This window comes from Lolium perenne, chromosome 1, assembly GCF_019359855.2.
Source record: "Lolium perenne isolate Kyuss_39 chromosome 1, Kyuss_2.0, whole genome shotgun sequence".
NCBI lineage: Eukaryota > Viridiplantae > Streptophyta > Magnoliopsida > Poales > Poaceae > Lolium > Lolium perenne.
This window is the reverse complement of record NC_067244.2, coordinates 89,129,355-89,155,182: the sequence shown is the minus strand read 5'-3', so window position 1 is coordinate 89,155,182 and position 25,828 is coordinate 89,129,355. Positions and strand designations below refer to the sequence as shown.

The window sequence follows — 25,828 nt, the reverse complement described above, 5'->3', positions numbered from 1 at the left end:
GCTGAGTTAGACTTCTCCTTCTGCCTTATTATGAAGATAGCATGTACCGGAGGAACACCTCGAAGCATAACTCATCAAGCTCTGGAGCAAGCCATGGCCCGCGCATGGAGGGATAGATTCTATGCCATATCTCAGGTATCAAATACAGTCTTTATCGCTCACTTTAGGTCGCAAGAAGATATGATTTCAGTATACACAAGGCAGCCATGGGTGGCAAATTCAGAGAATCTTCTTGTAGATTGGTTTGATCCAAATACTAATGCAAAGTCAAGTAGTGATTACAGATTTGATCTTATACTGGTCACTGTTAGAGCTTATGGGATACCAAGGATTATGAGATCCATCGACTTGCTTACGAATATTCTGAATCAAGTTGGGTCAGTTTCAGAATTTCATATCTTGCAAGAGAATAATTTATTTTCTAGGCAAGACTATATTTGGGGCACGGCAAGGTTGACAGTGAACACCCCAATTAAGGACAGAGCAATTGTTGGCTATGCTGATAGCACCACAGGTCTAGCTTATCTGCATTATGAGAAAATCAAGAGAATCTGTCTATTTTGTGGTGTTATGTTCCATAATGTACAAAACTGTAGTATCAGAAACAGCTTAATTTCTGAGAGATGCAAGAATAGGCAGTCAGGAATGGATATACCATCTCACAGATTTGGTCAATGGGTGATTGATGAGAACTTTATTCCAACGGAATTGATTCAAAGCACTAGAATGGGTGACCAAGGCAACAGCCAAGGTGGAAATGCTATATTAAGCAGGCTCCAGAAATAATTTGCTGAAAATCTGAAGGAAAAAAAGAAGTACACAGCTCGTATGTCACGGTTCATCCTCCATTTGGTGGACAAGATAGTAATCTGGTCTCAACGCCTAGTCGACAGCTAGCTCTTCCACTATCAATGACTCAACAGATGGGACAAGATTTTACTCCACCTGCCAGGAGCACTGAAACACCACCTAACAGAAGAGATGAAACATATATGAGTATGCGCACTAGTATATTTCAAGCTGCTAAAAATAGAAGGCCACAGACTGCTACAGGATTCACCGTATCTTCAACTACACAAGGCTTACCACAGCTACTAGAAAACGATATGAACATTGTGACAAGGGCACCTTTGGACCACCAGAACAACCCAATTTTACAACCACAGTTTGCAGCAAATTATACCACACAGGCACAGGAGAACCACCCTACTGTTTTGTTCTCAACCCCAGATGCTCTTGGTCATCGCGAGTGCACTACGCCTCTTCGGACTGAAAAACCACCTCCACAAGAACAGAACACCCATCATATTCAGCAATCTGCTATTGAGCCCGCATTACCAATCTCCATGGACTCCAGTATGAAAGAACCTTCTCTTGGCCTCTCCAATCCTCCACTTCTAAATTCTCAGTCTCCGCTGCTGCCACAACGCTCCCCTAAACGCCCACTTCCATCCCCAAGCCCAAATCCACCGCCTCTAGCAAAAAAGGCTTTCCCCTGCCAGGAAACCGAGCTCAATGGAGACTCTCTCCAATCTCTGCAACAATTTGTTTCCACTGAATCCCCTAACCAAACTCTGCAAGCGCCTTTTTCTTCATCGCAACTCATAGCTAATCTGCAGGCGGTGCAGATCCCTGCCAGCGAAGCGGGCGACACGCAAGGCAAGATCATGTTCACCCAGGCGCCGCCGCCGGCTTTTGGAGCCAGGCTCATCCATGGAGACCGGCTGGACGGAAGAGAAGGAAGTAGAGCTCTCCCCGCTGCTCTTCAAGCCGCGCCCGAATCAAGAGACGGAGAAGGAATACTCGGAGCAAGGCCAAGCAACATCGCCAAGTCAAATTCCAACCCCAGTCGGGGCCGGACTAGACGTCGACCTTCAGGTTGGGATGCTCTGGAAGATGCTAGTACTGGAGCTGGCCATGGAGCTCTTGGATTTACTCACCATAAACCTGGTTCTTCCACCTGGGGCCGCATTCGCAAACCCGAAGAGATGGTTGTGGGCAGCATTGGTGGCAGAGGTGCTGGCCCGTCTTTGGGGATATTTGGTGTCCCCGGTGCTGGTTCAAATTGCCCGTCCCCGGCACTCAGCAGCGCTGATGATGGAACAAGACATGACCCATGGCAACTACACACACCATCGCCGTCTCAATCTCTGGTTTCGCAAGACTCTCGCCATGGAGGCTTCTCACCTCCTCCTATGGCTCGCGAGTACTATGTGGGTTGAATGATCGTCTTGGCTGTGATGCAACCGGAAGCCAGCCAAATGTTCAAGGCCAAGTTCAATTGGGCACCCCTAGCGATGCTCCTACATAGGTTATGTGTGATGACTCTGGGAGAGCAAGTGTGGACATGGATTTCAAGGCAGCGGCGCCAGCCCTTAAGGCGCCACGGGCGCCATGAGGGCCTTAGGATGGAACTGGCAAGGTATGGGCAGGACCCTTGGCAGTAACAAAATGGTATATCTTGCCCGGATGATCGCTTGTTCTAAACCTCAGCTTTGTAGTGCCCTCTCGAAGACGCTCGGGCGGGCTTTGGTTGATGTGGAATGATGATCTTCAAGTGACTATGCATAGCTCTAGCTTCCATATTATCCTAGCTATTGTAGTCTATAGCACTAGAAACCTTAAGTTTGGGTTAGTGTGTATATATGGTGATCCGTACCATCGTCAAACTAGTGCTATTTGGGAAGAAGTTTTGCTTTTGTGCATGAAAATTCCTCGCTGCCTATGCTTTCTATGGGAGACATGAATGAGCTTTTGTATGATATGGATAAGAATTCCACTAATATTAATCGCAGCCGCTTGTATGCTTTCAGATCCTTTGTTAAAAATTGTGGTTTATTTGATCTTGGATTTAGCGGCCCCGCTTATACTTGGACTAATAAGCGTTTTTCCTCCAAACCGACTTATGAAAGATTGGATAGATGCCTTGTTAATGCTGATTGGTGTGATGTTTTTCCCATCTCTAATGTTTACAATATGCCTAGTATTCACTCTCTTAGTGATCATGCGGCCATTTTGCTCTCTACGGAGGGCCCGGTTAGAAGGATAAAAAAATCTTTTAAGTTTGAAAATTGGTGGCTCAAAGAAGATGATTTCAATGAATATGCAAAAAAGGCTTAGACTGTTTCCAGAAACAAAAACTTCTCAAATAGAACTAACCATCTTGCAGGTCAATTAAAAATTTGGTGCAAAAAAGAAGCCTTTGCAACAGGAGCTGAACAATTTGGAGAAGCAAATTAAAACAATTCAAATGAATCCAGCAGACCAACAAGATCACACGAAGGAAGCTTCTCTGAGTGTAAGGTATGAACAAACTTTGACTAAATTAACTGATTCCTATATGCAAAGAGCAAAAAAGAATTGGGTGAAGGATGGTGATAGAAATACTGTTTTTTTCCACCGAGCTATTGTTAAGCGGAGAAGAAAGAGTACTATTGTCTCGGTAAAAGATGAGAATAATATTTTGCACTATATGCCGGACAAAATCAGTAATACTTTTGTTAACTATTTCAGATCTATATTTGCTTCTTCTCAAACTAACAATGGCAGGCATTTCTTGCACACTCAATTACCTCATGACCCTGATGATTATACTTATTCTATCCCTGGTGAAAAAGAAATCTTAGATACCCTCAAAGACATGAAGAGAAATGCTTCACCTGGACCAGATGGTTTCAACGTCGAGTTCTACATTGCTACCTGGAGCTGGATTGGTCATGATGTTATTCAACTTATTAGATCCTTCTTCCAAACAGGTATTATGCCTAACCACATAAATGATACTCACATTGCGCTGATTCCGAAAAAACTTGTTCCTCTTGTTCCCGCGGATTATAGGCCTATTAGTCTTTGTAATGTAATTTACAAAATCATAGCCAAATGCATTGCCAATAGAATTAAACCCCACTTGCCGGATTATATCCATCCTTCTCAGCAAGCTTTCATTGAAGGTATGCGGATTAGCAATAATATCATCATTGCCCAAGAAATTACTCACTCTTTTGCCATTACTTCTTGGAAAAATAAAGCTTTCATGTCAAAAATTGATCTAGCCAAAGCCTTTGATAGAGTTGAGTGGAACTTCATCGTTGCGGCGCTTGCACGTAAAGGGCTGCATGATCATTTTATAAATCTTGTTCATGCTTGTATCTCGTCTCCTACCTTTTCTGTAGTAATTAATGGTCAGCCTTTTGCAAAATTTAAAGGAGACAGAGGTATACAACAAGGATGTCCTTTATCACCATACTTGTTTGTCCTTGCCATAAATGAATTGTCAATCGCTTTGCAGGAAGCTATGACTACTAACCAGTTTGCAGGCATTAAATTGGGACTAACATGTCCGCCTATACACTCTTTGTTGTTCGCTGACGATCTTATGGTGTGGGGGAAGCCACGGAACAAAAAGTGATAAACATGAAACACATTCTCCAGGACTTCTGCAACAGATCAGGGCAAACTCCGAACTGGACAAAATCTAGAATACTCTTCAGTAAGCATGTTGATAATCATACTGCCAATATTATTCGAAATATCTTCCCTGTGCCAATTATTGATTCTAACTTTGTCCACCTTGGCCATCCTCTTATCATTCCTGAGAAAGATAGAACTGCTGCTTATAGCTTTGTTTTAGACAAATTCAAATCGAAACTTTCAACATATAAAGCAGACCAACTTTCTCATGCAGCTAGATTGGAATTAATTAAATCTGTTTTCTCTTCCATTCCGGTCTACTACATGTCTAACATTCTCTTCTTGATTTTTTTTATTGCAAAGCTCACCTCTATTATTAGGAACTTCTGGTGGATAGGTATCAGACAAGATTCAAATTCCAGGAGTTTATGCCTTAGGGCATGGAAGGACATATGCACACCAAAAAAGAAGGAGGGCTAGGCATTAGGAATTTGTAGGCTATCAATCAAGGGCTTATTGTTATGGCAGCTTGGAGACTTGCAGACCAACCAAATAATTTTCTCCATCTTGTTCTGAAATCTAAATATTTCCCTCACTCCTCTTTTTGGCGCCCAAATTCAAATGCTCCAAAGTCAGCTTTCTGGGCTTCAATCCTTAAAGTTTTGCCTATCCTTAAAGCCCATTCCTTTTACCAAATCACTCTGGGCCAGATTTCTATTTGGAGCACACCTTGGTGTGAGGGGTGGGTTCAGATTTATGATTCCCTCATAATACAACCTGGGAACTTTTCTTATCCTAGCCAGGTTAAAGACTTATGGATCCCTGGGCAAAAAAGATGGAATGAGCCGCTTATTAACAGTTTATTTCAGGAACATATGGCGGAAGCGATAAAAAACACTACAATTATCAATACTCAAGACGAAGATTGTCTTTGTTGGAGATTGACACCAACAGGCAAGTGCAATTCCAAGAGTGCATACAAAGCTTGCCTTGAGAAGCTTTTTGATCAAGGAGAGCCGAGGCCAAGACAGGTTAGTACTACCACTAAACAGCTCCTTCAAGCAATCTGGAAAAACAAAAATATCATTCCTAGGATAAAAACATTTGGTTGGAGAATTATAAGGAAAGCAATTTCTTCGGGAGCGAGAGCTGGTAAGTATAGCAAGCATATTAGTAAATTTTGTTGCAGATGTAGCTTGGAAGAAACAGATCAACACCTCCTTTTCCTTTGTGCTTTTGCTAGAGCAGCTTGGTATTTGCATCCCTGGAACCTAAGAATTGATCAAATTGTTTCCCCTGATGATTCCATCTCCCAAATTCTTACCACGCTCATTAGTATGAATCATCCTTACGGTTCACTTGAAAATATTCTTACTTTTATGTGGTGCTTATGGAAATGCAGAAATGATTGTCTATTTAATAAAAAAGATAACACTCCTCTACAGGTTCATCATATGACAAATGCTATTAAACAAAATCTAGAATTGATTGATACCCTGCAGGTACACAGATTTCAATCAAAAGCAGATGTACAGGAGGAGCTTACTTATCAAGGGAACACAATCAGGACAGATATCCAGATTCAAGGAAGAAAAATCTTCTCGGATGCAACATGGAAAAAAAAGGAGGTCTCTGAACTCACAAGAAAATCTGAGAACAGGCATAGGTCTGTACTGTCAGCTTCTTAGGCAAAATCGAGAAGAAACCATCATGATACAAGCCTCAACAGCTCAACCTTCCTCACTACTTCTTGCCGAAACAGTTGCTCTTCTACTTGCATCAAAAATTGCTTCTCAGCTCCAAGCACAAGGAGTAACTTTCCTCACTGATAATATTATTCTGGCAAAAGCTGCTGCAGCTTCATCAGTAACAAATGAGCAGGTTCCCTGGGAGCTCAGGCAACAAATAGCAGATTACAAGAGGGCTTCAGAATAGCTCTTTCTGAAGATCTATCACATCAAAAGGAGTCTAAATGGAGTGGCACATGATTGTGCGAAACAGGCACTTCGACGACCACAGTCGTTGCCTATCTTTTCTTGTTTAAATTCAGCTCATAGATGTGTAGGCATGTGCCTTGTAGCTCTTTCTCTCCAAAACTTTGATTTACAGGGATTTGTACTTCTTGAGCTGAATGAAAATTTGGCGCCCTCGGCGCCTTGCTTTGTTCAAAAAAAAAATCGTCACTAGCATGCTCTCCAGGCTCAGGTGAACCGGAGGGCGAAAAAGTACTTCTTTCATTTTCGATTTGCTTAGGTCTAGCAATTGTGGTGTCTAGGAAAGGACCTAACGAACCACTTTCATCAAACACAGTAGAGGCACCATCCAAATCATCATGAGAATTTTCAGATTCAGCAGAAGTAGTAGCATGATCAACATAAGGTGGAGTAAGAAGCTTACTCATCACAGACGGCGAATCAAGAGCAGCAGAGGTATTTAAAGTTGTACCTCTTCTTGTAGTGAACAGAAATATAGGGACTCTTTCATCTCGAGTCTTCCCCATAATGAATAGCAGCGAACAAGATCACTTCCAAGTTGACTTATAAATAAAGTTATGCTCCCCGGCAACGCGCTAGAAAATAGTCTTGATGACCCACAAGTATAGGGGATCGCAACAGTCTTCGAGGGAAGTATTACCCAATTTATTGATTCGACACAAGGGGAGCCAAAGAATAAATATAAGCCTTGAAAATTGAGTTGTCAATTCAGCTGCACCTGGAAAGAGACTAGCTCACAGAGGTTTATCAGTAGCAACAGTTTTATAGCAGTGGCAGCAATAAAGTAACATCGGAAATAAAGTAAAAACAGCAGCAGTGGTGGATGCGGTAAACAGCAGGATTAAAATACTGCAGGCACAGGGATGGATAACCGGGCATTGCATGAATGAGACGACTCATATAATAGCTAACATGGGCATTTGCAGATAAAGTGATACAAGTATCCAAGAATAAAATAACCATAGGCTTGTGTTCCTATTTAGTCGCGCGTGCTCGCAATGAGAAACTTGCGCGACATCTTTTGTCCAAGCAGCCCGTTGCAGCGGGGCCTCGAGGGAAACTACTGGTAATTAAGGTACTCCTTTTAATAGAGTACCGAAGCAAAGCATTAACACTCCGTGAACACACGTGATCCTCACATCAAAGCCACCCCCTCTGGTTGTCCCGATTATTGTCACTTCGGGGCCTCGGGTTCCGGACAATGACATGTGTATACAACTTGTAGATATGATCAAGAACAATATATAAATCATCATAATGAAACCACAATATGTTCAGATCTGAGATCATGGCACTCGGGCCCAAAGTGACAAGCATTAAGTATAACAAGTTGCAACAATGCATAAAATACTCACAACGGATACTAGGCACTATGCCCCGAACAATTCTAATGCTATTACATGAATGAACTCATCCCATCCCGACCATCCCCTTCAGCCTATAGCGAGGGAACTACTCACACATGGATGGGTGAACCATGGATGGTTGATGGAGATGCGTCGGTGATGGCGATGGCGATGATCTCCTCCAATTCCCCGTCCCGGCAGGGTGCCAGAACGGAGTTCCTACCTCCGAAATAGGGTTCCGCGAGGCGGCGGCGCTACAGACTTTTCTTTGGAATAACTTCGAACCCCATGGGGTTTTCTCGTGACGAGGATCTTATAGCTGAAAGGGGATGCCGAAACGATGAAGAGGTCGGGAATACACCCTGCCAGGCCTGGGCCACGCCTGGGCCATGTACTCCCAGCTCCAGGCCCCCGTGCTCTTCACCTTTTGGCTCCGTGAGTTCGCCGGGAAAATAAGGCATTTGGGTATATTTCTGGGATTTTTCCCGAAAGTTGATTTTCTGCACAAAAACAAGACACCAGGGCAATTCAGCTGAAAACATCGTTAATCTGCGTTAGTTGCATTCAAAACACACAAGTTTGACGGAAATAATAACAAAAAGGTTCAGGAAAGTAGATACGTTTTGGACGTATCACCCTGCAGGAATTCCTCCTTCGCCACCACCGCCAGGCCGTCGTGCTGTTGGGATTCCGAGGGGATCTACTACCTCTGCTGCCCGCTGGAACGGGGAGAGGAAGCTCTTTATCGACTTCGTACATGTGAACGAGTACGAAAGTGCTGCCGGATTGCAGCACCGGAAGGAACCTATTCATCAACCACGAGATCAGATCTCATTAAGGCTTTGGATCTTCGAGGGTTAGTCTCTCATCTATCTCGTTTCTCTGATCTCATGGATTAGATCTTGGCTTTTCCATAGATTAGATCTTGGTTTTATTCGTTCTTGCGGCAGATTTTTTTTTGTTTTCCATGCTACGGACCCTTCAGACATTAGTGGTGTTGTTGCCTCCGTGGCCTTGTCGCCTTTGTGGTGTATTAGCCTTTGTGGCCTTGTAGCCTTTGTGGTGTTGTTGCCCTTGTGGGGCGTTGGAGCCTTTGTGGCCTTGTAGCCGTCTGTGGAGTGTTGTAGTCTTTGTGGCATTGTACTTGAGAGCCTCTGGTGTTGTGGAGTTTGCCTCAAGCTTGATAATTTGGTGTTTTCCCCAAGCTTGTACGGGTTCGGTGACCACCCTCAACGGCCCATTAGTGGATCGAGGATCTCCCTTTGGTGGGAAAGACTCGAGGAGAATACGGTGGCCTTAGTGGCATATTGGAGTGCCGTGTGCCTTCAAACCGCTCCAACAAAGAGTAGCACCCGCAAGGGTGTGAACTTCGGGATACATCGTCATCTCTTCGTGCACCTGTTACTTCTCAACCCGAGCTCCTTTATCTATGCACTTTACATTGTGATAGCCTTCGTGCTTGATGTTCTATATCTAGTTTGCTATCACCTTATTGCTTATCTTGCTTACCATAGGTTGTTGGTGCACATAGGCAAACCCTAGTTTGTAGGCTTTGTGCTTAACAAGTAAAACATAGTTTTATTCCGCCTTGTTAAGCCCTCAAGTAGAAGTTTTATAACTCGCCTATTTACCCCGTCCCCCTATAGGTGACATCCTTTGACATTCAAGGTCATCTAGAAGGCGGCAAATATTAGAGATAGACTGCATTATCTCTTATTGTCATCCCTTACAATAAATGCGAACTAACTATTTTTAGTAGAAAATTGTGTGGCTAAGGGAAGACAAGTCGTACATTGGGGAAATAGTCTTCTATTATTTCATAAGAGATCATCCCTTAGCTAAGGAAAGTCAAGCTTTTCTTTCTTCCTTCTCTCTCCTCCAACTAAGAAAAAATCCGACATGGCAAACGTAAGGGATGGCTGACGTCACCCCATTGTACATGCCCTAAGGCGACGGTTCGACTACAATTAATTAATAGCAGTTTCTTTTTGGTGCGAGAGTGCAGGCCGGGAGGGATTGAGGAGAGAGACCGTGGACGATTGGTAGCCGTCGGTCCAACCCACTATGGACGAAGCCAGGACGCGACGACCCTTTGCGCGACCAAATGGTGTGGAATAAAAGGAATAACGTGGCTTCACCACAAGGCAGGAAAATTAAGTAGCGGGAGATTGCTATTTAGAGATAAAAGATTTAATGGATTAATTAAACTTTTCTCCTATAATTAGGATGCGATGGTGAAAAAACGTTCCTCCCCTCCATCTTTGTGACCTCACAACAGGTCAACCCCTTTGACCCTAGACGTCAGCAATGCAACATCTCACTGCATGCCCCGCCCTTCAAGTGCCTCCGTAGACCCCGGTCTCATTTCCCTCCATTACATGCATCCACAAGCTAGCCCACCCCTCCTCACCATCTCCTTTAAATCCACCGTCTCTGTAGGCTCCTCTCTCTCTTTGGGCTAGCTAGCTAGAGATCAATTGGGATGGCCGGCGACATGGAGCTCTCCGTGGAGAGCGGTGGCGGAAGGCCCCCGCGTCCACCGCAGATCAGCCTGGTGGGGCTATTTTTCGCGTGCATGGTCGCCGGGGGCGTGCAGTACGGCTGGGCGCTGCAGCTCTCCCTCCTCACCCCCTACGTCCAGGTATAATGGTATACTATCAAAATTGCCATTGTGTTGCTACGGCTCGACAAATCTATACCAATGTGAAATTGGTCTCTTAAAACTTCACATGCAATTAATAATACACAGGGGTACTTAAATTGGTCTCTTAAAACTTCACATGCAATTAATAATACACAGGGGTACTTAATTTCTAGAACGAAAGTAGTGCATGCAATCACCGTGCATAATGTAGTGTGTCTTCAATTTAATAGTTGAAATTCTATAGTATTTCATATTGTAGACCTTTCGTTTAAGTAGGCCAACTACCTTGATTCAAGAAAAAATTCGGTCATATTGTTTGTACAGACCGAATTTACTTTCACAGATGTTTGCATCATTGCATTGGCATTACATGATCCTGAAGCACCAAACCAAATTGATGGGGTGAATTCCTAAACTGTCTGTACAATTAATCAATAAACAAAGGGCACTCGACCGAATGATATTTTCACTACATAGGATCAGACCAATTAGCACAAAGATGCGGATTGAAAATCGGATCTGGACATCGCCTCCTCACTTCTCAGGGCCTTTCAGAATTTGCTTGTGTTTCTAGACAAGAGACAATAAAGCATTCTAATTCTGGAAAATAAAACATCATCGAATCGGAGAGAATCAGAACCGATGCTTGCTCCGCTGTCCGGCGGTCTCGGGCTCTCGGCAGCCATCCGCCATTGCTCAGCCTGTCAGCCTGCACCCATTCCACACCAATCGACCGAATTCCTTGCATATAGTTCCACATTAAAAAAATCAGGAAGAGGACATGAGCACTACCAGGGTGGATTTAGAGAGATTACTTGGGGCGGAGAAAGTACGGACAGTCACCGAGGAAAACCTTGAGTCTAAGGCGCAAACAAGATCTGAAGCAAAAGCTTACAAAGCCAAATAGCTAAGGAATCTTCAACGGGGTGACCTATTTTGAACGTCTAAATTGTCTTCACGCGTCCGTTTGCGTCGGTCCGAACGCGAAAATATCCGTTTTTTTCTGCGCATCCATTTGCATCTAGGGGTCCTCCAGCGGCCCGACGCATTTTTTTTTCTACTTGTTTTTTCCTCTTCTCCATTTATCAACATAATTCCAAACATTATACAAACTAATAGATATTGGCAATATGGTTTTACACTTCCTAATACATAATTAGGAACATGGTTTACACAAATTAATACATAGTTTGAAACATGATTTACACAAATTAGAATATTGCAAAATAAGGAAACCTAACTAATGTTGGTTCCGTAGGATGGTCGCTGACAATCCTCCCCCCCTTAATTTTCGGTTTGCCGTCAAGCCGATCTCGTGACAAACCGCCAGGATCCCAGGGCAAGTGCAACAGAGGCATGAAGTTAACATCCAAGCTTCTTATCTCAATCTTCAAGTAGTAGATCGCAAGATAGCTCTCCAGAGAAAAGTGCAGGTGCATACTTTGAGGAATTGTAAGTGCACTGGCAGGAATGAGTTGCCTGGTCTGGTTAACATCAGAACACTCGAATTCAACTGACCATGAATGCTTGACAGAAATCATCCCCAGGCGTTCTTGTAATCAAACAACCAAAAGTAGTAGCCACCAGGATCCCACAAAGTATGGCATTTTTTTTCCGAGGACCAAGCAGATAGGAGGATCTCATATCAGCAGGTTGACTGGCCAGAATGGGGGCCTGTGGCCTGGTCACACTTAGGAGGTGTTGCGTTAGAACATCGCCTGGATCCCAAATTAGTTTCCTGAGCTGATAGCCGACATCAAGGTACTCCAAACGAAGTGACCAGGCAATATTCCATTGGGTAGGCTCAGGACAACACTGAATAATATGCCCACTTTTCAACACCACTTGGTCCACACTTCGATATCTCCAAAAGCTCAAATACCTGCAATTGTAACCATGAAGCACCTGCTCCATCTCAAAAGAATTCCAGAGAGAAGAGATGCATCCCGTTAATACCCATTGGTTCACAACTAGCAGCGTATCCTTCCATGAGCTTAGTCTGGATGCAACACAATCAGATTTATCAGAATCTGGAGGTCCCTTAAAGTGTATATATTGAACCATTGCATAGTTTGTTGCAGCACTGCTGAAAAGAGTACAGTTTCCACTTAAGAAGCGGTGATGCAGAGTAGTGGAATGAGCAAACGGGTACATAAGAGCGAACTTGGCCTTTGTGTGCTGCTCAATTTGCAAAGAGACAATTCTCAGACCAATATCAGCGAGTGTAGGTGAACGACGTCCAAGCAGACGACACATTTTTCCAAGCAATAGTATTGTATAAGTCAAGATAGCCTCCCTTGAAATTGAACTTAGACCAGTACAGTATAATACTGGTAGCAGGAATATAGAGAACCCAAGCTTCTGAGAAATGACTGCTCAGCAATAGTATTGTAGAATAATGCCCAACCTCCAAATATAATCGCACTGTCAACAGTACTGGTGGTAACCCAGCTGAAGAAGAATGCATAGCTGAACAAGAATTCATATTTAAATGTCCAAAGACCGCCAGCTGGTTGCATCCGTAGCCAGTTGATCACTGCAATTGCATGACAAAGACAAAAGTACCATGGAATTTTCCATTCGAAATACCAAGAGTCAACATATGTCACACCTTCATGTGTGTACTGTTCGCAGCTCGAGTGTAGGCCCAGTAGCTTCTCAATCTTAATGCTGACATAGAACTGCTCCTGGAAACAAAGACTGTTTTCAGTTGCAAATCCAGCAGTCCATTCAACTAATGCCTAGACAAATGATCCCTGCATAATATGTTGTAATGCTTCTCTCCCAGTCAGACAAGCAAGGAATGCATTGACGTTGTAGCTGATATACCATGGCACTGCAGAAGGTAGTTCCGAGAACCAATGGAGAAAGGGTACAGGAAACCAACCGATTAGCAGTAAAAGAGAACTCCATCCATTCCCGCAAGGATATTGCAAAATGATTATGTGGTGCCATTTCGGACTACCGGAATCTGCGCCAAGAAGTTGCTGAGCATGTTTCAATGTTGAGTACAAGCCAGCCTTTGTACATATCATGTACCATGCAGCAACACTTTTCATCATCATTTGGTTTACATGTAGCATTGGGTACCTCCAAAAACTCAGCCCTCTGAGTGTGACCATGGCCTTACTTCCAGATTTTGAAATGGTCCAATATGATCCCACGAGCAAACATACAGTTTCCCTGATATTTGACTCGACTCCAAGACAGTTTCGAGTGAGACCACTAGGGTCCCATTGCAAGTGTATCTCATAATTGGAATGAACAGCAGAGCATTTGATCTCAATCTCCAACTCCAAGTAACAGATCACAATAGTTCTCTCCAATGTAAGGTACAAGCGCATACCGTAATGAATAGAGCATGCTAGTGTTGTAGTTGGCCATGCAATCTCCCACTGAATTTGTGCGGCGGCATAGCTATACAATGGATTACTAGCATGACAAATCTGAAACCAGATCAGAGTACTGCTTCCCTCGGATTTGAGACGGCTACCATACAGAAGATACCAGGAACACACAGAGGTACAAGGCATTGACCAGTATGCTGGTGCTTGATGCAATTGTCTAGGAAACTGCATATGGACTGCTCCAAAATTTATCTGAGAAAGTACCAGCTGCTTTAGTGTAGGGCCAACGCCATTACTGGCAGTGAACTGAACTTCCTCTGTGTTGAGTAAACTTTGTTCGTCTTGTGACGTGTCATTGTTGGCATCTTCTGAAGTTTTCACAAGTATCCAATCGAATACATAGGCACAGGGATAACAGTATCTGAACACAGAGAATCAGACTTAGCAAGCAGATCATGTCTGGAGTTGAAGTTGCCCAGCGCGTGTAACATGACGTTGGTGTTGTTTCTATCCATCGAATTGGCTGCACCATCAGGACACCCCACAGAACATAGGAACACAAACACTGGTAGATCGGCGTCGTGGCTTGGGCATTCAGACGAACACTGATGCGGCCTAAGGCCACGTAGGTTGCCCGATCTCACGAATTGACCGAGGGAAAGGCGGGAAAGAGGAAGAACACGAAGAACACGGCGATGAACACGATGAACACACGCAAACACACACCAACCCGATACAATTCGGTTTACTCCCGATAGCCCGAACCACTATCCCGATAGAATCTCTCAAGAGAAAGACACGCGGTAGAATCCCCGAGAGGAAGATCGGTATACGATCGGTAGAATCACACGAGCGAGAGACCGGTGGTAGAATCACAAGTGTGAGAGACTAATCATATAAGGAGTGCCTTGTACAATAGATTTGGGTAATCTAAGGAGGGGGTTTCCCTAATCCCAAAGGGATGGTGGAGGCATGAGCCTAATTCTCTCAAGTTCATTCCTTAACCTAATGAAGGGGGAGGTGGGAGCCTATATATAGGGAACCACTAGAGGAGGGGTAGTTTAGGCATACAAAGGGATAAAGGGTTCAGATTTGATGCTCTTTGCAGTGGGGCGGTAGTGCCGGCGCAGGTAGGGCGACGGGGTCGTCATCCTCAGGTGTAGTGGTAGGGCGGCAGTGCCGATGGAGATGGGCGGCAGTGCCGGTCGTCCTGAGCGGCAGTGCCGGCCTTCGCGGCGCGTCCCCTTCTCCTTGACGATCTCTTCCATGCTTCCCATGACCTTGACGTTGACCTTGAGTCCTCGAGCCTCCATGGCGTCATCCACTTCCTCCATACTCGGCGATGCATACCTATCATGGTCATATGACGTAGGATGAAGTAGCATACCATTCAGGAGAGACATTTGTAGGAACGCATAAAGGAGAAAATTCACCTTTGCGTGACGTGTAGATGTTGACGCACATGATACGGTGGAGACCGAAGGTCGCCCCGTATCAAACACTATCACTGCGGTTGATGTCAACTGCGATTGGGGCATCGTTGGGCATCGTAGGGTCTTGGAGCACAGTGGAGATCTCAGAACCAGCCGATGCTGTTGTTGTGGAGCCGCCCATGAGGTACTCATAGATGCGCCGAGCTCCCGGAGAGAGGTCATCCTTGGTGATGTCGCTCGAAGCAGACGCGACCCGAGTGGTGGTCACGGAGCGGAGGTCCTTCTCGGGCAGTGCGGTCGCAGCGGCCGCTGACTTGGGAATTCCGCTGGTGGTACTGGCACTGCTCGGGGCACGCGGAGATGCGGCCGGTGTTGGCGATGAGGAGCCGCCGACGAGGAGATCGTAGAGACGCCGAGCCCCTGGACTAAGATCGTCCACGAAGGTGTTGTCGATGGGGACGGCGCTGCTCAAGGCGTGCAGAGATGTGGTCACCATCCTATCGTACGAACGAAGGCGAGAAAAGGGATAAGGCGCAGGACAGGCTTGCGGGTAGATTAGACGTACGGCCGATTCACGCTTAACGGCCGATTCACGCTCATTTTCCCCCATCCTTTCTCTCTCTTCCTCTACAGTTCCTGAGACCCTTCTCGAGAGCCCCAGGCCGGACCGAGGCCTTCCCCGGCGGCGATGCCGCCCGGGGATGGTTGAGGCGAGGTTCTGGCTGCAGTAGTGTATATACTAGGTTTAGGCTTTGTCCCTCTGTGGCGTTAGGGAGTGGAGTACCGGATCTTCCCAGCCGGATCTGGTGCGTGCTGAGCTCATATGTCTCTATGTTGAGCATGGAGGTGGTGAGTTCAGAGATATCCGTCAATAAGGCTGCTGCAAGCTTTGCCCCGGCGTATCTGAGCTGCATCTGGGGATGGTTAGGCTCTTTCTTCCTCGCATAACTCCAGCGGTTGGAGTCCGATTCGAGGGGGATCCAGCCTGGCGGCTTGGTCAATAAGCTCGATGCTCATCGGCGTTTCGAGGTGGTGGGAGGTGGTGCCGAGAAGATGCTTCTGGTCGGCTGTGGTGGCGAGGAGAAGCAGATCGGCAGCAACCACATCCATCCATGGAGTTTGGCGCGTGGTCTCGTTGCCCCCGTTCTGGCCTGCCGTGGAGGCGAGGAGAAGGGGTGGCGCTCAGCCTGGTTGACATCTCCACCGAAACGTCGCTCCTAGCGTTGTCCTCATCAACAGTTGCGACCGGCGCGCTCTCCGTCTCTCTTGGCCGGCCGAGGAGGCGAGGGAGAGGATGATGAGGATCGTGCGGTGGCTGAGGTTCGGTGGTGGCGCCGAGGGCTTCTAGGGTCTGCGCCCTCTGCAGCAGTTCCTAAGCGACGGCGATGGCGCGCCGGAGCTATCTTTGGCCACGAGGGCGGTCCTGCTGCGCTCAGGCTCGATGGCCTGAGCTTCTACTTCCTCCTTCTATGGGGATCTTCTTGGATCTCGGCGTGGTGGTGAGCGCCGCCGCTCCACCAAGTGGTTTTGTCCCCGGTGGGCGCGGGGGTGGCCGCGCTAGGAGGTCGACGACCGACGGCGGTGAAGACGTACTCGATCGCTTTTCGCGATTTCCTGTAGGGTGTTGTGTGCAAGAACTAGGGGCTCATGTGCTAACCATATTCTTCTGGGGTCCTTTCTATAAATGTACACCCACCGCTGATGAATGCAGACTCTAGGTCCTTCGGGGCCTTTACCTTTTAAAAAAACATATATTTGAATTCGGCCGGATGGAAACATAAACTAAAACTAACTAGCGGCTTTCTACATGCCCAAATGGCGGTAGAAGACTGTGTAGTCGCCGTCGTCGCCGTTGTTGTCGCTCGAGTTGCTGGCGTCCTCGGGCGGCGGCGCCTCGTACCAGTGGCTCGAACCCTGACCAGGGTCACCGGCGCTTGGCGGCGTCGGCCGGTAGAGGTTATCGTCGCTGCTCTCCTTGAGCTTGATCAGCTCGACGGGCTTGGGCGTGACGTTCCCAGTGGCGGTAGGTGCGGCGGCACGAACGGCGCATTGACGCACGGCAGCCAGGTCCAGCAGCCGACGCTGCTACTCCGCCTCTTGCCGCTCCCAGTCCCGTCTGGACCATTCCAACGTAGCGTCGATGGTAGCGCGTTCTCGGCGGGGACCAGGTCGTTGAGCGACCTGGCGATCGCCTCCGCCACCGCGGCGTCCTCGGCGCTTGGCCTCCTCCTCGGCCAGCTGGTTCGCGGCGGCAGCGGCGGCCTCCTTCTTCGACGACTTCCTCTTGCGCCCGCGCGAGGGAGAGGAAGACTCGCGGATGACGAGGGCGCCGCTGCTGCGCCCTATAGTCGGCGGTGGAGACGATGGCTCCTTCTTGACGAAGACTGGCGTCGACGGCGGAGGCGCCAATCCGCCGGACCTGGACGCGGACCTCGACCCAGACAAGGAGGAGGACAGCGCCATCCTCCTCGGCGTCCAGGAGCTACCGTGCTGGCGCGACACGATAGCCTACACCGACGGTGGCATCTCCAGGACGGGGGAGTTCCCACCCTCGATGTGCGCGAGCACATTTTCGATGGTGCGGCCAGGCGCGCTCCACCCGGCGACCGGCGACGTTATTCCTAGCGGGAGGGGGAGGAGGGCCATCGTACGCGACGAGTTCGCGCTCGTACCTTCGCCGGAAGAACGTCGTCCACACTTCGTAGTTGTCCGGCCAGAAGAGCTCCTCCGCGCACTGCTTGTTACTGAGAGTGACGAGCACCGCGTCGATCTCCGCCTCCAGGGCGGCGCGACCCATCGACGACAGCGGGATCGGGACGCCGCCCGCGCTGGGTCGCCATCCTCCCGGCGCGTGGAAGTCCGGCGGCGCCAGGTAGCCCGCCATGTGGAGGAGCCGCCCCTCCCATTGGTGGAGAGAGCGGGGGCCGAAGCCATTGTTGGCCGCGCCGTCGTTCGCCGTTGTGTGATCTTCGCTAGCTCTCGCTCGAGATTGGGGAAGATTAGAGAAGATTGAGAACAGAGAGACGGTGTGGTGAATGCGGCTAGACGCGGTAGTTCGGCGATAAATAGAGGGCGGCTCGAGTGAAACCAAGGCGACGACATTAACTCATCGCGTGGAAGCTACGCATCCGGCGAAGACTGACCAGCGGCAGGCTTTTATAGCGCGTGGAAGACCATGCGATGAGGATGACGATCAGTGTCTCGCCGACAATTTGGCACCAGCCGCGCGGGAAGTTTTCTCGGTGTTTCCCGCGCTTTCGTTTCATCAGGAGTCCCGAGCGCTCCCAGGAGGCCGGGGATGACCTGGGCTCTCCGGATGGACGAAAGCCCAAATCCGAACGAGAATGAGAAACCGGGAGCACGACTAGTTTTCGTCCATCCAAATAATAAAAAACTGTTCTAGGCTTGTGGAGGAGACGGCTCGAGATGCTCTTACTTTCGCTCGTAGCTTGCTTGAGATGGACTCCAGCTTGAGAAAAAAGACTAGCCGATCGGCTGCCCGGGCTTCGTTTCTACGCGTGCCTGCGAGCCTGAGGCTTTCGCATGAACGATTGGTCGATACTCGAGAGGCAATATAGTTTTGCGCATGGGCAAAGGCCGAAAGCCGAACTGGCCATGGCCCACGAACGATTTATGCAAAAACATCCATATCTGAGCGTCGGTGGCACAGTCCACTGAGACCATGCTGGCCTGCAGCATCACCGTGCAAGCATTGAGAGCGCCTAGGTAGCGACAAGAAAGCCCAACAAAAATAAACCTTTTCAACTATTTTGCTGCTCTGTTTTATGGAATAATAAACAAAATCATTGCTAGCCATGTACCGCTTTGTTAGTCAGTTCAACAGTACATGTATCTTTGATACAAATATAATTTTATTTTCCCCACACGAAAAATAAACAAAATCATTGTTAGCCAGGTACTGCTTTGTGGGCCACAAATTGTTGCGTAACAACAACTATTGTGCAACATTTCTTGTTATTATTTGTTTTCATATAAGTAGCACATATGTCCGTGCGTTGGTAAGGATTTGACTTTCTTGCTTATCTTTTATGTTATTGAGTTTTTTTGTACCAATAATCACTTGAAGAATAACAATTCTTGTGTCCGTGTAAAATCCGGTAATTTCTTGTTCAACTGAAGCATCTTAACGTCTCTACATGTCTATGATCTTCAAAGAAAAACACATTAAAATAAAAAAATTAAATCAAGTATTTTTTTGCATTGCTACCGAAGATTCAAGTGAAGCATTAAATTTAACTCTCTATATATCAACTTGTTCTCATACCTGATACAAGATACTTTTGCACAACAAAATCGACTAGATCAGTTTCGATCTGTTTACCTCTATCCATCGCGCTGCTTGCTACCGAAGAAGTCGACGATCTTGAACGTGCCATCGAGATCAGCTCCTTGTCGCCTCTAATTCCCACAGACGGCGCCAATTGACAAGGGATTAACTTATCAATGCCTACAAGTTGTAGACTAGGGTTTAGTTGGAAGTAGAGGGCAAGTAGATCTCGAGGGTTTCAGCCGAAAAGTACTCGACGATTAAGAAACTAGGGTTTGCGTGAAAACAATGAGTCGATCCTTTCGTTGTCCCTCGACTCCCCCTTATATAGGAGGCGGAGCCGAGAGATTCGTGATACACAAGTTACAGAGTTCGGGAGGGTTTCTGAACCGTCCCGTAATAATTACAAGTTGATATTCCTAATACAATTCTATCTTTCCTTAATACTAATTGGGCTTCTGAACTTCATATTCTTTAACTCGTGGACCTTCAATAAACCTCGGGTACCATCTTCGGCAGACCCATTGGGGATGCCTATGTAAGTTTCCACCTTACTCATTTTGCAAATCTATCTCAATTTGCAATTGTATGCCAATATTGTAACACCTATGCGAGTTTGAATTTGACCTTATAAGCGTCAAGTTCTTGAAATAGAAGATAGAAAATTAAAATATCTCATGAAAGGTTATAAATGCACAGTAGCACAAAAATTAGAGGTTACACACATGAGTCTATCCATGTAGCATTCGTTTCCTTGAAACTTTGTCAGGGAATTAGATCTAATGGTCTCTCAAGGAGTAACAAATTCAGCTATACTATTTCTTATAGGGAGCGATCTAGTTACAATTTGCAAAAAGAGTATTCCAATACATGTACCTCCAGCTCCTAAGTTTGTTGAATACATGCTTGATCAATGCAAGACCGACACTTATTTCTCCTCAAACATGCCATTTATCTGCTACCTTAGCTCAGACACACATGGCATGCTTCAATAGCATCTCCTGCAAACAATATCAAAAAGCACCTCTCTGCAAAACAACATCAAGCATCAGCTCTGTTTGCCTTGCCAGTATGACCAAGGACATGCAGTAGATTAAAACATCCAATAAATATTCACTTCCTAATAAATCTTGCATGTTTATGTCTCGAGGGGCCTATGTCGAGGCAACAGAACTGTGAGCTCCTGCTCATATTCTCTAGTTTCTTTATAAACATCACACGTAAAGAACACCAAACTTTCATCACATGAATCCTTGCCACAGCAACGTCCGACCTGGCCTGACCAACATCACCATGGCTGTTCTTGATGGTTGCCCGTCCCCACACCCACCGGCGGTGCCCGTCCAAACTCGAGTCCCTGTACGAAACCGTATCCCCGTCCCGTCTCCGTCCCCGCCTGCGCCCACGACGAAGTTTTATGGCAGTGTGCCCGTCCGAACCAGCGTTCTCATCTGAACCCGCGTCCCCGTCCCGCTCACGAGCCAAGTCGTCCGCTGGCTCTGATCTCCTTCATAGAGCTCGGCTGGGGGCACGCCGCTGCCTCCACGCTTTTCCTTGGTGAGTGCTAGTACGTGGCGTTCTGGCTTGGAAGGCAACCGAGGAAGGCAACACACAATTTAGTACCACCTTGCTAATGTGAAAATAGAGATTACTTGAGGAGGTAACGGTTTCTTTTGACATACGAACATAGAAAGGACGAATTTCATCGGGTTTTTTTTTTAGCAAATCTAGCAGGACTCTAAAGTAAGAACCAATTTGAGGTTGGGTGGCTAGGAGGGTGGTTGTACCCCCAGCCCACCAGAGTTCAAACCCCAGGTTTGACATCTGTGTGTCTCATAAAGGCGGAATATTCATTCAGTGGGAGGCGACGTTCTCGTCGACAGCGAGGCGCCTATGGTGACTTCGTCAATTTCAAGATCCAATCCGCCAGCTCAGTCTTCCGGAGGTGCTCATAGGGGTAGGGTGTGCGTGTGTGCGTTCATAGGGGTGAGTGTATGCGCGTGTACGTGAGCGTCTACGTTTGTACTGTGTTTCTCAAAAAAAAAATTGTATTACCTACCATCTGGGTTTTTTAGCAATGGTGCGGGAGGAAGTTTCTGATCGTTAACCGATTTTCTAGCGATGGTGCTGCTGTTTTTTCTTTGCCTACCATTTGGTTTTATTATTTATCACCATCACCGATTGGAATTCAATAGTAAAGATAGTTGTACTACTAGGTCATGCTTCTTACACCAAGAAACCAAAATACTAGCGGATATCATGTACCCCCTCCATTCATAAAAAAGTTTCGCAACTTTTTCTAGATACATATGAATCTATAGCTAAAATATGTCTAGATACCTCCGTATATAAAAAAAATTAGGAAGCTTTTTTAGAAACGAAGGGATATGTTATAAATTGTTTTTTCGACTAAATTCCACTTTAACATGTATTTTGGGACTTTACACTTTTTTAGCACTACAATTTTCAGATGTTACCGGAAAAGTTGTGGTTCTAGATTATCATAGTTTTAATATTTTTACCAAAGGTATTTTTTTATTAAAATGCATTATTGTATTTAGGTGCATCGCTATTTTATGTCATTTATTTCATTGGAAGTTAGTTAGTACAATTTTATTGTACAATTATTTCTACTTCTCATAGTATCTCATTCCAGTTTAAAAAATATATTGCTTATTAGTTTTTCATAATATAAACTTTGTAAAAAGTTTGAGAATCTTATTTAAAATATCAACATTTATAATAATAAATCAATATCATTGATGCACCATAAACTAGATTTCCAAATTATATTTATTTGGCATGCCACATAAAGATATTTTCTATAGATCTTTTGTCAGACTTTACGAAGTTTTTCTAAGGATAAAAGTAATATGCACTATATTTAACTTGTAGCATATAATTAACGTGAAGTAGTTTATTTATTATATTGTAAAGTTGTCACTTGTGCAGAACAAGCTCGAGGCGGTTTCGAAAACCACCTTAAATTAGACACATGAGAGATGGTTTTCTTTTTGTAGCATAGACATCCAAGGTGGAATCTTTTTGACATGGAGTTACCTGGGCAGAGGGAGCCGGTGGGATTCTACAACCACCTCATAACCAATATACTTCATCAGACCCAACTGAAGTAGTTATAATATATATACAAAACCTTAATCTTTCCATTTCACCAGCCTCCATGAGGCTCTCTCTTTTTCCCTTACCTCCTCCTCTCTCACTTCTGTTATAATGCACCCCTTGTCTCCGGAACCTCCTCGATGATCTCCCACAATTTGAGCTTGGAGTGGTCTAGCTCTGCTTGATCTTCCAGCTGGCGAGATGACGCACATCAAAGCCATGTGTGTTATTAACTTCTTCAAGACGGCTAGAAATCTCGATGTGGGAGAAAGGGGAAGCAAGGGGAGCTGATGCGATCAGAACCTGGACTTAGTCAATGTGGCCTCCCTTTTTCTTCGGCAATTGCTGAAGCATGCGTACAAATAATGGTAATTAATTCCTCCAAAGGCTTGTGCTGGTAATGAGCATGGGATGATTTTGATTTCGTAAAAGAATCCAAGCGAATGTCCCAACACTTGTACATAATATACTTGGCTAACGGCCCTTAGATATTGCGGCCCCAAAAGTTGCACTGGCTCAACACCAGGCCTGGTGGAGAATCCTTTGAAATTCTTAGGCTCTGTTTCACATCGATTTTTTTCTGCAACAAAGTATTAGAAAATTGAAGTTTTGGGGGTAACAAATACTTCAGGTAACAAAATTGAAGTATATAAAACTATAGTGTTTGCTAAATCCAAACACCTCAAAGTATTAAAGACCATGATATTTTCGGAAACCAAAGTACTCTTAATATACTTTTCAAAAAAATTGTTGCCAAATACACCCTTATTTATGAAGGGCCCCAAGAAAATCAGTTAGAGTGTGTTTTTATATAAATATGTACGGGGTGTTGAATTTTAGACACTCAAAAAGATAGGGAAATGCATTTTTCCCTCATTTGTCCAAATAGATATGGTAAATCTAATTTTAGAAGGGGTGTTGATTGTCATTACCGGGTGGACTCGCGCTAAACATTTGGCAGGAGGCCTCACCCAACCAACTCCACACTTCATCCCAAACTCCTCCAACTATCAGCACAACCCAACTGAAATCCCACCGCACACCATCCCTAGATATCATATCGTATGGCACTCCAACAATCTCCCACCGTACACCGCCCAACAATCCCCCATGCACAACCATAGAGATCTCCTCAACAAACAAGAAATCCTCTACCTCCATGAGGTTCTGGATGCCGTGAGCGCCATCGTCCATCGATCTCCTAGGCCTCCTGACAAGGATGAAGACATCTTGTCCTACAATACTATGATCTTCTCCCCCCTTATTCCTCGAGTAGGTGAACCATCATGGTTATAACACGAGCTGCACTGCGGCCCGCTCCGCACTTCCACATCCCGGCCACATGCAAAGTTGTGGATGCTGCTATAGTTTTTTGCTTGGATGCGTGAAAAAAATTGAGTTGAGAGAGTACTACGGTTAAACGATAAGGGCCTCTTTGTTTGGGCTGGCTATGGTTGGTTGTCCTGCTATGCACGGAAAGCTATTGTTTTAATTTTACTATTTGGCTACTTAGTTGGATGTTTGGCTGTAAACTAGGAAACTTTCAAATATACCATCAGAGTCACGATAACTATACTTTTTCTAATTTATACAAATGAATATACACACAATATATAATTAATTATACTTAAATATCTCACACTAGTCCTTGGTACAAAACCAATGCATTACATAAATGAAATGTAGCATGCATTCACAATTTATAAAAAAATACAACATGCATTTAGATACAATTTATGTATCAATCTGCAACATATTAGGGTGAGATATGCTATGCAATTGTAGTGTGCCATCAACTAAAATTTTGGTGTCAATTTGGAGCAAATTTATAGAGACAAACAAATTACATATGGAGTTATGCAGGTGTTCAGGTTAGAGTTACCTAGGTGTCTATAGTAAAGCTATCACCTGAGTTGCCCGTCTTATAGCATATCTATCCTCTGAGTTACCCAAGTGTTTATGATTTTGCTATCACGAAGAAGTCGATGTAGTTCTTCCACTCTAGGCAATAGTTACAACGTAGTACCTATGGAGTTACACATTTGTAGGTTTTTTTTCTGAGAATCGTGTATTGACATTTATGCAATTGGCAACATATTATCTATCTAAACAACATGATCTAGAAATCCAAGGATAGTTTCATATGTGACTACAAAAACATCTATAAAGAAAGAAGGATGCGCACAACCATGTGACGCCTTAATTGATCCTCTTTTTACAAAAAAAAAATTAAAAACTTGAAGCAAGAAAAGACATTACTCCTTTTATCCATACCAAGCCTTCACAATTGTCTCGTAATCCGTCTCCCTTTCAATATGAGACTAGCCCTTTGAGCAAGACAATAACACCACATCTGTATACACTAACATTTCCGCAGTGAACGGATTAGAAACATATTCATACCTTTTACTTTTCGCAGCAATAACCTCACCTCTTTCATTCCCGAGGATAATTCCCACTCCTGCCTTTGCACACAAAGCGTTACACCGTCAATGTTTATCATCAGCAACCATGCTGATGGGCTTGTACATTTCAGAAGCGGTACCACTGTTTTAATTCCTAGTATATCTTGTGACTGACTAAATTTTTCCACACAACTCCATGGATCTTTAGGATGATACATTTATTCTCAGTGGTTGAATCAATTTCGAATTCCCCAAATCGTCAACATGACAACATGGCTACACCATGCTTGTTGATAAATGATGCATCAATTATACCTCTTTCCCACGTTGAAGGATTCATTCTTGGCAACTTCACTTAAAAACTCTTGAGAAGCTACCTCACACAAAACCACAAAGTGGAACAAAGTTTCATTATCATGTCCACAAAGTAGAGAGTTCCCAACCTCTTTTATATGTCTTCTGTTTAATTCTGCTATAGCTAGGTACACTAATTCTCTTGAAGACACGCCACCAAAAAATACAAATCTTTCGTATTACCTCTAGTGTTCACAAGGATTTCCATATATTTTCATCTCTAATTGAGGGCCATGCATTCAGTTGTATCAAAGCACTACAATTAACCAGTGTTAGTACACTAATCTCACTCGAAAGACACCAAAATTATCCCTTCCCCATGCCCAAAATTATTCTTGAAGTGACCTAGGTTTTGGCATACTTATTATAACCAAAACATCAACTGGAAAAAAAATGTGATGCATTGTCTCTATATCTCACAGATAAGAATTTTCAATCTTGAACTGGCTCATCAAAAGCTCTATCGAAGGGTTTGATCAACGCGGAT

At 45.1% G+C, this 25,828-nt stretch overlaps 1 protein-coding gene and 1 long non-coding RNA gene across 2 annotated transcripts in view; one reads left to right on the top strand and one right to left on the bottom strand.

Annotated features, from left to right (window-relative positions):
- Positions 1-10,047: 10,047 nt before the first annotated feature.
- The window catches only part of LOC127304993 (sucrose transport protein SUT3), a 41,014-nt gene continuing 25,233 nt past the window's right edge, over positions 10,048-25,828 (top strand). Inside the window, exon 1 of the mRNA XM_051335475.1 lies at positions 10,048-10,391. Coding sequence (XP_051191435.1) covers positions 10,233-10,391 — 159 coding nt within the window. The 5' untranslated portion in view covers positions 10,048-10,232. The remainder of the gene's footprint in view (positions 10,392-25,828) is intronic.
- Positions 10,685-11,301, bottom strand: LOC127305035 (uncharacterized). The gene is made up of 2 exons (XR_007853670.1): positions 11,210-11,301; positions 10,685-11,135 (listed from the first exon to the last, which is right to left on the bottom strand). It is a non-coding gene; the product is annotated as an uncharacterized lncRNA (long non-coding RNA).